We start from the raw sequence: 13,280 nt of genomic DNA, 5'->3' as shown, positions 1-13,280 counted from the left end.
TTTTTTTTTTTTTTAATGGAGTGTGCTGGATGTCTCTATAGTTTTGTTCAGATGACTGCAGAACCTGGAAAAGCTGTTGCTGCTGTTGATGCATAACACACTGCTATTATTGGTCTTTTTATATAAATATAAATATATATATACAGATATATAATTTGAATTTTTTGAAACTTTACCTGTGCTGTCAACTTTCGAAAAAAGTATCCCCGTTTACTGTGTTGAGTTGGCACTGTACAGAAATTAACAGCCATATTGGTCTAGAAATGTTGAACTTAAGTTTTTTCCATTTGTACAGGGGTAACACACTGTATTAAATATGTAAGGTCTTATCAACGTGGGTTTGATTACAAAAACTAATAAAGTATTCTCTAAATTTAAAAAAAAAAAAGAAAAAAAATTGTGTGCAGATTTACCCAGTATATGTTTGTGCAATTTCTATTATTGTCTGCTTCCATTGCAAGTGAAAGATTAGAAAACAAGCTACCTGTTTTGGGATCTGGAAAGGGAGAAGGGCTTGATGTATAGAAAAAAGCTTGCTTGTTTATTTAGGGTCTTGCTTTGTAGTCTAAGTACAAAGAAGATAAACTCGTGATCTCCTTACCTTTGCCTCCTGCCTCCCTAGTGCTTTGCTTGGTGCTTGTACTACTGGTATGCACCACTGCACCCAGCTATTAATTTTAAAAAGTTTAAAAAAAGGGGAAAATTTCTTCAAGTTTTATTGAGATATAATTGGCAAATAAAATATATTTAAAGTATAAAAAAAAAAAAAAAGAATCATGTGACTTCTGTCTTCTAGACGCCTGAGTCTAGAACTGCTGGGCTACGTTGCGACTTTACATCACTGTTTTGTAGAACTGCCAAGTATTTTTAGGTGTACCATTTTACATCCTAAATACAAATCAAAACCTGCAAATTTGCAACCCCAAGTAAATTTGCAACCCACATGGAAATGAGGGATTAGAAACTGGGATTCCAAGGGGAGAACACTCGATATTTTGACCTGCCACCACCTCACCGCATCTTTGGACTTTGCACATTTACAATGTGTCTCCCATTTGGCTTTTGTTGTGTCCCCTAACAATAAGTAGAATCACGAAAATAAAGAGCTTTTAGTGAATTCTGAGCATTCTGGATGTTTGGAAAGGCCCGAATTTCTAAATTGCCTCACAACTGTGAATGTTACTGCTGTGATAATGATCTCAATTCTCAATCTGAGATCTGGAGTCACCAAGGAGACAGGCCTCTGGGAATGCCTGTGAGGCACAAGTAATTCAGCTGGACAGACCTGCCCCCATGGATGACTTCATTTCCTGGCTGGGATCCTAGGCTGCATAAAAGGAGGATGTTGGCTGCGTAACCAGTGTACACTGCTCTCTGCTTCTTGGCTGTGAATGCTGCCACAGGCTCCTGTTGTAAAAGGGTGAGATGGAACAGTCTTACAAATAAATAACAATTTTGCTTGTGGGGTCCAATACCAACTTCAGGTATTTGACGTAAGACAAAGAATGAGTTCAAATAATTGATATCAAAGGAACTGAATTTTTTCTGGAATTTTAAAAAACGCACAGTCATATTTCCTGGATTCCTAGGTTGGCTGCTGAGAAATCTAAAGGAATTCACTTTATATTTTGTTGGATTTTCTCTTCCTTTTCTAGGCTTTAGAGTTTTCCTTAAAATGTAAGCCCTTCTTCATTTATTACTTGTTTAGGTCTGTGTGTGTGTCCCTGTATTCACACCCATGAAGCCCAGAGAAAAGCTGCAGCGAGCGGTCGGCTCCTTTCACCTCGTGGCCCTGGGCTGGGGCGGTGGGCTCAGGCCGGCCAGCTCTATGGTGGTCCCTGCATTTGCTGAGCCATGTCTGCCTGCATCCTAGTCTGTGTTTCACTGTCTTCTTTACTTTATAAAAACTATCTTTTAATTTTTCAATTGTGGTTTTAAATTTAACTCTCATGACCTCTTAAAAAAAAATTCTCCTGGGTGAATGACTGAAACAGGCCCTCATGTGTCCCAGGCTGGCCTGCTGCTCTGCCCCCCTAATGCCAAGGTTCAGGAGAGCGTGCGCAGTCACACCCTGCTTCTGCTGGGCATGCGTCGGCTGTAGTGCCCAGTTCCATTCTCCCTGCCACGAGACTCTGCTACTCTACGATCTCTCTTACCAGAACCTTAGTAAAATGCCGTGCAGTTGTTAGTGTCCACTCAGACTGAAGAGTGGGCTACAGAAAAATTAAATGAAGTTTGCCAGCTACAGTGACCACAGAATGGACTAGCTGGTCCGGTTTGTTGGTGACTCCTTAGTCCTTTTCTTGGGTTAGCTATGTTTCTTAAAGAAGCTTCCTAGAGATGACAAGGCTAGAGGACAGCAGGAATCTCACCATTGAGTAAATTTCAAACTAATTCAACTTTTTATACACTGTCTCCAGCTTCAATTAATTGCACTAAATTCACTGTAATCTATCTAAAGATCCTTTCTGAGGGGGGTGGTGTGTGTGGGGCAACTAATTTTCTGTTAGGAGTGAAAAGAGAAACAGCGGGGTTGGGGATTTAGCTCAGTGGTAGAGCGCTTGCAAGGCCCTGGGTTTGGTCCCCAGCTCTGAAAAAAGGAAAAGAAAAAAAAAAAAAAAAAAAAAAAAAAAAAGAAAGAAAAAGAAAAGAGAAACAGCAGCAGTTGTGCCGAAAATGTGGGAAAATTTCAGGGGCTCATTTGCTTCTTTTTTTAAATTTATTTTTATCTGTACAGGTGTTGCCTTCATATGCATACATGTACAATCATGTGCAATGCAAGCATGCTACCCATGGAGGCTAGGAGAGGGTACCAGATACCATAGAAATGGACTTACAGATGGTGTGAGCTACCATGCAGGTGCTGGGAATCTGACCTGGTTCTTCTGAAGAGCAGCCCATGCTCTAACTGCTAAGTTGTCTCCCCACCACCTCACCTGGTTCTCATTTCAGTTTTCAACTAACCTTGTTTCAGTCTCTTCTAATAATTATATTCACAGGTGACCTGCAGAGTCAGTCTGGAACCCTTTAGGATCCCACGATATACCCTGGGCTCTGTCACAGCCTTCCTACAATATGCTATAACAGTTAAGTCTGTTGAACTTTCTTCCAGAGCCTCCATCTTTATTCCTGTCACTTTCTCTGGTGTATGTGATTCTTTTCATCTAATGCTTTTACTATCATTTCAGTAAGGACTCTGAGATAACCACAAATACATATGTCTGGGATTACATATAGGAAAAAGCCTACTTAAAGGGTAATGATAGCTCAAGTAGTGATTTGATAATACAAATTGACAGTTTATGCTAAAGACTAAATTTTAATTGTTGAAAAGTATAAAATGTTTTAGGGATGGAGAAGAGACCTGGGTTCAACTCCCAGCACCCACATGGCAGCTCACAACTGTTTGTAACACACACGCATGTAACAAAAGGGGACTTTACTAACCTCTGCTTCAGCCGCTTGGGACTGTAAGAGCTGCCGTACACGAAGAATGTCCTTCTCTATTTGCTGAATCCTGGCTATTCTTCGCTGAAATAGAAAAAGAGAACAAGTCAGATACTCACTTATTTTTATGTGCCATGTGCGTAATTGTGTGTGGGTATCCCTGGAGCTGCCAGCCATGGGTGTTTTGTTTTAATTTATTCACTTTACATTTGGTTGCTGCCCCTTTTCCCCCCACCCCCAGTTTCTTTGTCCACTTTGCCTAGGAGTTAGTGCATGGTTGAAGGTAGCTTAGAACTGTGTTTCTTTGGCTTCTGCTTTCCAAATGAACATTACTTTTATTTACAATACGAGGAACACAAAGATGATACAGTTCTGCATTCACACTGTGAAGGAACTTCTGAAAGATATGTTCACTGAAACACATTATCTGTGATTGCTTTTGTGTTTGGAGATGATCTAACGCCGTCCTGGCTGGCCTGGAACTCAAGAGATAGACCTGCCTCTGCTTCCCCAGGACTGGAATTAAAGGTGTGTGCAGCACATGGGCCCTGAAGTGGGCTGTTACAACCTGATGGGCATTTTCCCATCCTTCACTAATATGCTGTGGGATGAGATGTCACTGAAAAAGGAGGCTGAAAACCAAACTAGTAGCAGAAATGGACTTCACAAAGGTAGGAACAAGAATGGCTTTTGCTTTAAATGTCCTTGAATTATTTACCAGTTATCTCTACATGTTGTACTGAACATCTCCATCCTTTAAACAGACTGTTGGGTAGTCTTCAAGAATTGATCCACGGGGGGCTGGGGATTTAGCTCAGTGGTTAGAGCGCTTACCTAGGAAGCGCAAGGCCCTGGGTTCGGTCCCCAGCTCCGAAAAAAAGAACCAAAAAAAAAAAAGAAAAAGAATTGATCCACGGGAATCTTCACAGTTTAGGGATATTAACTGCTCTCTTTATACTGTTAAAGATATTTTTCCTTTTCATTCTTTATGACAGGTACTTTAAATTTTGATGAAAATGACTTTTATTGTTTTTGAGTTTCCTTTCTTTCTTAAGGACTCAAATGTTTTACATTTTCTTCTATTAATTTTGGTTCTTTTATGTTAAGACTGAGTGCCGACATTTTTCATAACTATTAACCAACTGAATTTGCTTTAAAGTAGAGCTATCACACCTGAGCCCCTCTTTTTGAGAGAGGAATCAACATGTAGCTCAGGCTGGCCTCCAACACGACCTTCTTGCTCCGGCCCTGAGTGCTGGGTTACAGGGGTGCACACAGAGTCTGGACTACATCTGACTACTTTGGTATCTGCTGTCTTGTTCTCACTCATTGGTAAGCGTTCACTGTACAGTACAGAAAATTATTCTCAGATGTTACAAACATTTCCACACTCACCTTTTTACTCTCATTATAGTACAAGTTACATATAAATAGACAAAAGATAGTATCATGTGTAGTATTTGAGGTCTATGGATAAATCCAGAACATTTACAACTATGCAAAATAAAGCCCATTTAGATTGAGCAGGGGAGAGGACTCTAGCATCCTTTGTAGATGTCCTTAAGTGTGGAAGCTCTCGCAGAATAACTGCTTTTCTATGATGCCTACACTGTGCTAGCTCTGATGTACTCTTGGGGCCACCACTCCAGCCACTGTCATTTCTGTTCTGTTCTGTTCTTATAAAGGAGACGCCACTTTGTACTGCTGTCACTGAAGGCCAGCCCTGCCTTTTTGTCCTGTTTGTGATTGTTAAACTTAATTTTCACATGGTTATTCCCAAATGGAAAAATGTGTTGTGTCACTCAAGATACAAAATTAAATTTCCTAAAGTGTTAACCTCAGCCACCAAAATGAAACATGCCACATCCAGGCGTAAAGTGGCCAGAATGAAGTCGGGTTCATATCTCTTCTGGGACTCAAGTCAGAACCCGGGATCTATCCACTTACTTTGTACATAACAAGAATTTTATGTCTACTATGTCATCATGTTCTCAGGATCTATAAAAACAAATAAAAAACAAAACAAAACAAAACTAGGAACAAAAAGCATAACTCATAGTTACATTCTAAGAATGCAAATGAATATTTCTCATAGGTTTTTTTTTTGGTGGAAATAGGTCTGTCTGACATTTAAAAAATAATTATACAAAAATCTCAAATTTAAATCTAAATGTAAATAGAACATATTTTTGGAAACTCATTACAGGTTCTTGATTTTAATCCTTAGTTGTAATAATAACTATCTTCCTCCAGTTTGTAACTACTCTGATGGTTCCTAATGACAATAAATTCTTAATTTTAATATAGTAAAACTCATCAGCCTTATACTTTATTATCTCATGTTGCTTAAAAAATTTCTACTCAAGGGCTGGAGAGATGGCTCAGTGGTTCCAGAGGTCCTGAGTTCAATTTCTAGCAACCACATGGTGACTCACAACCATCTGTAACAGGATCTGATGCCCTCTTCTGGTGTGTCTGAAGACAGCTACAGTGTACTCATATAAATAAATAAATCTGGGGCTGGGGATTTAGCTCAGTGGTAGAGCGCTTGCCTAGGAAGCGCAAGGCCCTGGGTTCGGTCCCCAGCTCCGGAAAAAAAAGAACCAAAAAAAATAAATAAATAAAAAATAAATAAATCTTAAAAAAATACCAAAGAGAAGGTTTAAAAATTTTTTCTACTCAAATGTTTATGTATACTTTCAATTATGTTTATTTCAAATTACTAACTGTAATTTGATAACAGATATACAAATAGATACATGATATGCATGTCACATAATCTTATTCCTATCAATTATGAAACTATAAAATGTGTCATGTTATGGTGTTAAATATTACCTTAGATATAATTTTTTATTATTAATTTTTCAAGACAGGGTTACTTTATGTAGAGTTTGCTGTTCTGGAACTCACTCTGTAGACCAGGCTGGATTCAAACTCAGAGATCCATTTGCCTCTGCTTCCCAAGTGCTGGATTAAAGATGTGTACCACCACCGCCAGTTAAAATTATATTCTAACATGAATCCCACCCCTACCCGAGAAGCGTTTTGAAATTGTAGCTGCTGGGAGAGGGCAGACAGTTTTCTTCTATAGAGACACTGGTTCAACAGCCACACCTTAGGGCAGGCCACGTGCTCAGTAGTCACTAGTCAGACAACATGGAGCAGGACCCACAGTTCTGTTCTGGCTTTAAGAGAGAATATGAAATGGATCTTGGAGATGAAAGAGGGGAATATATTGCATGAAAAAAACTTAAAATTAGAAAGAAGAAAAAAATCACTTTACAGAATTCGATATATCACCATACAAATAGTCTTATCTAAATGAAATCTTTAAATATAATTAATTCCAATTACATTTTTTAGAGAAGTGAAAAAAAAATTCCCCATGCACACTTTAAAGCAAGGTGAGGCAGTAGTTACACCTGTCTTCTACAGGGCTCCACTAGCCTGTCACACACCTGCGCACAAGGAAGTGCTCTACAGTAAAAGCAGGTGACGTCCTTCCCTGGCCTCTCTTCCTCAGCCCTCACGCCCTCTTCCCTTACGCGCATTATTTCTTACACCTCCTCTGTGCCTCAAACGTGCACTGTTGCTGCTGCTTTTTTTTTTAAACGTCTGACTGCTGTTGCCACACAAACTTAGATTGCAAGAAATAGCAATCTCAAAGGAATTGAAGCTAGTTATCAGCTACAGGAGAATCAATATTTTTTCCCTGTAATTCTATGCAGAAAGATTAATACTCAAATGTCATAGCAGAGCAGAATTAAGTCAGTACTGGTTATAATGCCCAACAGCCAGGAGAAACTGTTATCCTGAAATAGTGGCAATTTAAGACAGACTTTGAACTTTCTCTTTGATGGTGCTGCAGGTTAAACCAATGGCCTTGTATAGGGAGGCAGTGCCCTGTCACTGAACTACACCCTTCACACAGACAATGCACTAACAGACACTGGCAGAGCTGTCAGTGTGCAGTGTGAGACCCCGCCAGGCACCTGTGCTCGTTTCTCCATGTCCTGGCAGGTGCCAAGCTGCTCCTCCATTGCGGCCCTGATCTGCCGTGCTTCATACTCCAGCTGCCGTCTTGTCATGTCTGTCTGTAAGGAAAACTAGGACCACAAAGAGCACATTAATTTCTCAGTTTATTAGTAAAACCAAAAAGCACATAAATATCAATTAAGAAATTGAGTGAATAACTGCGAGTCACCAGACTTGAGAAAGCTATCAATTTCTTCCAAGGAATCCTAAACTATGAGAGTGGGCAGCAAGCTTAGTTGGGGTCCCTGATTACATATGGACCTGCCCGAAGCAAAAGCTGGCTTTACCTGAGGCTGTGCTGTTGAAAATATGTACCTGGTCCAGGCAGGGTGTGCCGAACTTCTGTCCCCTCATGATTTTTATCTGTTAAAGGGGCACCTAATTAACTTCTGTGGCACTAGGAATTTCTGGGGTTCACACTAGGCAAGTACAGTACCATTGAGCTACACCTCAGAGCCCCGAGGAACCTTTAATTATTAAAGTAGTATTTTGGACAGCAGACGAGCTTCGTTGGTAGAGTGCTTACTCAGCTTGTACCACATAAAACTAGGTGTGCCCTGCAACCCCAGCACTTAGGGAGCGGAGGCAGGTGGATCAGGAGTCCAAGGTCATTCTTGGCTACACTGGGAGTTCAGGAGAACTAGGCCACATGAGACTCTATCTCAAACAAGAAAACTAGTAAGTTAACACAGACAGCATCCGGGGGTAAAACGCCAGCAGGCGTTCATTACCCTTAACCTCTGACTGAACTAAGGATCAACTGCCTTATATGTACAAGCTAAACAGAGAAAAACATTCCATTTGCCATATGAAGAAAATGGAGTAAGAAAACGTTCACATATTAGCGCTGCATCTGGAGAGTTGGCTCCGTGGTTTAGAGCACTGGCTGCTCTTTTGGAGGACTGGGGTTCAATTCCCAGCACCCACATGACAGTTCACAACTGTAAATCCAGTTCCAGTAGATCTGGCAACCTCACAAATGTACATAAATATAAATATATCTTAGAAAAAAAAAACAGAAAACCATGAAAAATATTTTAAAAAATTATTAAGCCAGACAAAATCAACACTGACTTCTGTAAAAATCTAAAAGTAAGGAGAAAGTGAGATATGAACACACTTCACAAGTGGGTGTTAACTGATGGTCACAGTGAGGTAGCTGCCAGGCAGGCAGGCAGGTAGGAGCCATGGAGAGGAGGAAGGCGAGCTCCTCACAATCCACGCTTACAGAAAACTGCTCCTGGCAGGCTGGGTGCAAGGACTGCAAAGTGTCGACACGGCACGTTATAATCTTGTGGTTCAGAGCTGGTAAGTGGATGGTATTTCCATATGCAGATGAGTAGTTCCATGTGGAGATGTTTGCTGACTTTTTCCCCAATAGGAAGACAAAGTACAGAGCGTGGGGATGAAACACAAGCAGGCTTCAATTACCAATGTTACCAATGGCCCACGGCGGTTACGTATTTTTCTGTATTCTACCAAAAATGCTTACTTAATAAATAGCAAATAATAAATTTATTTGACAACTGATCTTTACTTTCGATTTTCTGGTATTTAACCAAGGGAAGTGAGCACTTTAAGCCTTGAGTTTTAGCTCCTGCACTCAGGAGACCCAGATAACTATATTCTGGAAGGCTTTTCTTCCTTCTAGTTTCCCTTTTTGCCCACTGCATTCTCTGAAAACTACTATAAAAGATGCCATTTTATTGCCTTTATTATTATAGACGGGCCCACCAGCTTCGGTGAGTTGGCCAATGTGGGAAGGGTATGAATGGTTTGGTTGTTTTTACTAGTGGGTTTATAGGATAATTATAAGCATAAAGTAATTAAGTGAAGCATTTTGTTGAAGAGCAGTCCTTGCACGGATTTGAATAGCATGGAAATAGTGGAGGCTCATCTTTGAGTTGAAGACTTGAGTAAAGTCTTTGCTCTGACAATGTTGTTCTTTTTCATAGGCCCAACGATTCTCGTATGCTGGTTGCCTTAGGAGAATGTTATGAGAAACTCAATCAACTAGTGGAAGCCAAAAAGGTACCTCAAAAGGCAGCCTAGAGAACGGGAGCAGAAATCTCCTGTTTAAAGGGAGCTTGGGCTGTATATACTGTGGTTTGGTTTGTTTTTGTTGTTGTTTGTTTCTTTTCTGTATTCTCATCTATGTGAACACAAAATGAATATTTTGTAGCTACATAGTATAAAAAGAAGTGTAGGTTGAGATTATCAGTATGGATGTCTATATGGAATTATCGCCGTTAGGGAAAATGCTCTGCATTCTGCAAGCCTGAATTTCTAGAAGGCTTGCCTGGCCTTAGCACTAATGTGACTAATTGTTTCACATGAGCAGTAGTCTGAAGTGACCTGTTTACTCTTTGACAGTGTTATTGGAGAGCATACGCTGTCCAAGAATGCTAAGAATGAAGGTTACACTGAGAAGGTGCCTTCCTGATGCCCAGGCTGGCCCTGGACTCACTGTCACCCTCAGGGTCAGTCTCTTGGAGTCTGTGGATAAGAGACTGTCTATTTCCCCTTTTATTATATAAAATATTGATGAACATGTAGTCTTGAGATTATTAATGTATTAGATTGTTAGACAGGACCTTATATAACACACTGGGGACAAATGACTATACAGCTGAGGAGGACCTTCAGTTTTTGTTTTACTTGTATGAGTGCTTTGCCTGTGTGTGTGCACTCCGTGTGGGTGCCTGGTGCTCACTGAGGTCAAAAGAGGGCATTCGACCCCCTGAAACTGGAGTTACAGATGATTGTAAATTTCCATGTGGAAGTTGAATAAAACTCAAGATTCTCTGAAGAGCAGCGAATGTTCCTAACTGTTGAGCCATCTCCCTAGCTGTGAATTTGAATTTCTGATACCCTTGCCTCAAATTCCTGAATGCTAAGATTCCATGTAGGGAGGAGAAGGCACAAGGATGTGAAGTCCAGAGTAATTGTGTGTTGTTAATATGGGCAAGCCTATGTCAAGGACCCCACAGACTCAGACGCATGGGAAATGGCACAGCCTTTTCTCCTGGTCTGAGTGTGAATTCTGATGGTGTGTACAGATAATGGCCACCACAGCTTTCTCCCTCTGGCCTGATGTTTATGCCTTGAAGGCAGCTCTCCTGTAGAGGCTGTCCCTACTGAAATGAGCTAAACCTGACTCCTTGTCTGTCTGTTAGCAATAACTTCACCTCCTTGTTTAACACTGTACAATAAACACGCTGAGCACCCAGGGTGCTGTGTTTGTGTGTCCGTGTGTTTGTCTTTTCCTCATTTCCCCACTGTCTCAGCCACACCCATCTCTGGAGCTATGCTGGACATAGCCATTACAGGCATGTATCATGTATGCAGTTGATGAGGTGCTCTGGGGTTAACTCAGAGCTATGCGCATGACACAGCATGAATGTGGAAGTCAAGGGACAAGTTAGTTTTCCCCTACAATTAGGTGTATTCCTGAGACTTAAACGATTTAAACCTAAGTGTATTTGATAAAGGAGCATGGAGTTCACAAACACAGTAGCTTCCATGACGATAGCTATTGGCATCTGTACTACACAGAATGAGATTCATATTATCTTGAAGGATATTTTTGTTGTAAAAACTATCTGGTATGATTCCTGCATTGTACAGAAACTGCAAACAGATAGTATAATGTTTCTACCAATTAAAAATACAGTTGTCTAAGTGGAATTCAGATTCAAACTCCTGTGGGATTAAAATAAGTATCTGTTGGTACACAATAATTTTTTTCTTCTATTAACCTTAATTAACGAGTTGTTATGGTAAAGCAGGCCTGTGATCCCAATATTTGGGCGGATCAGGTCCTCTTAAGCTGTATAGCAAGTCTGACATCAGTCAGGGCACATGAGATTCTGTGTCAAAGACAAACAAATCCCCACAAAACAAACAAAGCAAAGCAGCAGCAGCAATGACGACGGTGACACTCAGTAACCGTTACATACTTAGGTCAAAAGCTGCTTAAGACACATTACATTTTATAAATGATTACAAATTCAGTTACCTTGAATTCTTCATAGGTGACCTGAGTACCTTTGAAGGTCAAGTCCCCAAATCTAAAAGCTGCACTGCCGAGTTACTTACGTTCTCAGTCAAGGGCAGGCTATCTATTCTTTTCGTGAGGTTCTGAAGCTGAGCATAATACCAGTCCTTTTCCTTTTCTTCTTTGTCAAGATCAGCAAGGAGTAATGATCTGTTTAAAAGAAGGGTAAATTTACACAAGCTATTACATATTGCCTGGTGCTCTCAGCAGCTGCTGCTGTAAGACAGCAATGGACTTGTGAGAGCGCACTGACTGGGGTTTGTAGTAGGACTTGGGTGTTACAACCATTGACTTCTGAGTATCAAGTGTGCTCCTTCCCTGCTAAGACGCTCATCAGTTCTGCTTCAACCAAGGGCTCTCTTTCATATAGTCTAAGAAGTGAGTGAAAGGTATGGCCAGATTAGAACCCAAAGCCAGGAAAAGAATAAACACTACACTAACAGAGTTAAGAATAGCTGCACTGTTTGGGGAAGAGAGAAGCCTGGGGGAGGGAGAAGCCTGGGTAAGGGAGAAGCCTGGGTAAGAGAAGCCTGGGGGAGAGAAAAGCCTGGGTAAGAGAGAAGTTTAGGGAAGAGAGAAGCCTGGGGAAGGGAGAAGCCTGGGGCTGCATCCAGGTAGGCTGCTGTGCTGAGGTAGGCCACTCTGCAACAACACTGTGAATAAACACATCACATTTATAGTCAGAGGGCGCTACTCTGAGGCAGAAAGAACCGGTTCTACCACACACCTGACCATTATAAACATAAACATATAACAGAAGACTGTGACTGAGATAAGACTCAATAGACTAACAAGTGCAAGCTCCTTATTGTTCCCTAAGCAAAGTATAGTATACTTTTCTTGTGTTGTTTCCAGAGGCTTTCTATAAAATGAAGAATAATGTGCATAATTACATGTACACTTAAAAACATAAATACTAGGGGTTGGGGATTTAGCTCAGTGGTAGAGCGTTTGCCTAGCAAACACAAGGCCCTGGGTTCAGTCCCCAGCTCCGAAAAACAGAAAAAGAAAAAAAAAACATAAATACTAGATTATTAGTATATATGTTGTCCTACACATGTTTTTTTCATTTAAAATATCATTCCATATGAGAACAAAACACTTACTATGTACTTCTTTATAGCTGCCTAACTCTGTTTATCTCACGAAATTCATAAACTCATAAAGGAGAAATACTACGGCCAATCCTTTGCTGGGGAGCACTCAGGGCCTTTCAAGTGTAATGAATATTATATAATATTTATTACATGAATGTCTTTATGCACTTCATTCCATACATGTTCATGCATGAACACATGGTAAATTTTGAGGGTACATGAATTTTAACTTAAGTGTCCTAGTAAGGTCTTATACCAACTGTATAACCTATAATTTCCACACATTTAAGTGTATGATACAACTTCTAGAGTCTTACATAAGTAGATTTATAGCCTCCAGGATATCACTCTGACTTTGATTTCTTTTGATGTGCATGAGACTAAGCTTTTTTCCAAGTTTGCAGCCCACTCCTTTCGGTAACTTCTGCTTCTCATTAGAGGATGTCTATACTGGGAACGGCACGACTCAGTCACTTCAATTCATCACTTAAGACACTTTTGCTATGGATATTCATGTCATCAGACCTGTGAATATTTTCTATTATGATCTGAACTTTGGCCATATACAATGATGCTCTCCTCTCTGATGATACATTATTTTTAAAATTCTGTTTGGTATTTCCTTGGGAAACATTTGTAAT

At 40.3% G+C, this 13,280-nt stretch overlaps 1 protein-coding gene and 1 long non-coding RNA gene across 39 annotated transcripts in view; one reads left to right on the top strand and one right to left on the bottom strand.

Annotated features, from left to right (window-relative positions):
- Positions 1-13,280, bottom strand: part of Apc (APC regulator of WNT signaling pathway) — a 96,979-nt gene that overhangs the window by 38,623 nt on the left and 45,076 nt on the right. For all 38 annotated transcript variants that reach the window (XM_087592082.1, XM_087592084.1, XM_087592104.1 and 35 more), the window contains 3 exon segments: positions 11,584-11,692; positions 7,443-7,556; positions 3,448-3,531 (listed from right to left, as the gene is read on the bottom strand). In XM_087592082.1, the coding sequence (XP_087448208.1) occupies positions 3,448-3,531; positions 7,443-7,556; positions 11,584-11,692 (307 nt within the window).
- On the top strand, positions 9,178-9,920 carry LOC102549857 (uncharacterized). Its single transcript, XR_015642851.1, has 3 exons — positions 9,178-9,227; positions 9,441-9,516; positions 9,859-9,920. It is a non-coding gene; the product is annotated as an uncharacterized LOC102549857 (long non-coding RNA).

This window comes from Rattus norvegicus, chromosome 18, assembly GCF_021556685.1.
Source record: "Rattus norvegicus strain SHRSP/BbbUtx chromosome 18, alternate assembly SHRSP_T2T, whole genome shotgun sequence".
Taxonomy (NCBI): Eukaryota; Metazoa; Chordata; class Mammalia; order Rodentia; family Muridae; genus Rattus; species Rattus norvegicus.
This window is presented reverse-complemented; position numbering and strand designations above follow the sequence as displayed.